At 79.3% G+C, this 1,302-nt stretch overlaps 1 protein-coding gene across 1 annotated transcript; it reads right to left on the minus strand.

The window, feature by feature from the left end:
- Positions 1–95: 95 nt before the first annotated feature.
- Positions 96–515, minus strand: LOC114048154 (choline kinase alpha-like; the record flags this gene model as incomplete). The annotated part of the gene is made up of 1 exon (XM_027869090.1): positions 96–515. A coding segment is annotated over exon 1 (389 nt), but the record flags the coding sequence as incomplete, so codon positions are not given.
- Positions 516–1,302: the final 787 nt, after the last annotated feature.

Genomic DNA, 1,302 nt, shown 5'->3' on the forward strand with positions numbered 1-1,302 from the left:
TCTCTCTCCCCCCCCCCCCCCCCCCCCCCCCCGCCCCCCCCCCCCCCGGGGGGCGCCCGCCCCCCCCCCCCCCCCCCCCCCCCCCCGGCCCTGACCTGACGACGCTGATGTGGAACCGGTCCTCGGGCAGCGCCCTCCAGGCTCCGGGCAGGAACTCCTTGCACCACAGATAGGCCTTGCGGCGGGTGCGGGGATCGGGGGCCTCGTCCTCGGCCGCGTCCTCGGGCTCGTCCGGCTCCTCGTCCCGCTCGGGCGCCGGCAGCGGCGGCGGCGGCGGCGGGCAGCAGGGGCCTCCCCCTCCCCCCCCGCCGCCGCCGCCGCGCTCCTCGGCCTCGAGCACGGCCTCCGCGTCGCGCTGCTGCGCCGGCCCCCCGCCGGGCGTGGGGGCGCCCCCTCCCCCGCCCCCCCCGCCCCCCCCGCAGCTCAGCAGCAGCCCCAGGGGCGACGGCTCGGCTTCGCCGCCGTTACAGAACTTGGTCTTCATGCCGCCTGAGCGGAGCGGGCCGGGGCGAGGGTTCGGGGCCGGGGGCGGCGCACAAAGGGGCCGCGGCGCAGCGCGGGGAGGCCGGCCGGCCTGCGGGAGGGGCGTGGGGGGCCTCGGCCGCAGCCTCGGGCTCGGACTCGGCGGCCGGAGGGGCCGGCGGGGGCGGCGGGGGCGGCGGCGGGAGCGGGAGCGGGAGCTGAGGCGGGAGCCCAGGCTGAGGCCGAAGCGCGGTCCGCGGCGGTCGGCGCGTCTGAGGCGCTCGCGGGCTCGGCGCTGCCTACACCTCCCGGCGCGCGGCACGAGGAGCCCCCGCCGCCCGCGACGTCACAGCCCGCCCGCGCCCATTGGTGCCCGCGAGACAGGCCCCGCCCCGGAGCCCGCCTCGCAACCAACGGCCGGCCGGCACCGGCGAGGAGGCGGGGAGAGCTCGGGCCCCGCCCCCCGGCGCCTCGGGCCCCCTCCCCGCTGGCCGCAGCCGGCGGGGAGGGGCGGGGGGACCGAGGAGGGGAGAGGAGAGGAGAGGGGAGAACGGAGTCGGGCGGCGGGGCGAGGGGGCCAGGCTGGGTGGCTAAGGTGGAGGGGAAAGGGAGACGGAGGAACAGGTGGAGGGGAACCCGGAGTGGGCGGGGCGAGGCAAGAAGAGGGGAACAGGTGGAGGAGGAGACCCGAAAGCAGGGGCTGGGAGGGGAGGGGTTAGCGGAAGGGAAGGCTGAAAGGAGAGGGGGAGGGGAGGAGGAGAAGGGACCCGGGGCTAGAGGGGAGGGAGGGGTTAGGCGGAGGAGAAGAAGGAGAAAAGGCCAGGAGGGGAAGAGGGAAAC

This window comes from Vombatus ursinus, unplaced genomic scaffold (genome assembly GCF_900497805.2).
Source record: "Vombatus ursinus unplaced genomic scaffold, bare-nosed wombat genome assembly UNPS02001816.1, whole genome shotgun sequence".
Lineage (NCBI taxonomy): Eukaryota > Metazoa > Chordata > Mammalia > Diprotodontia > Vombatidae > Vombatus > Vombatus ursinus.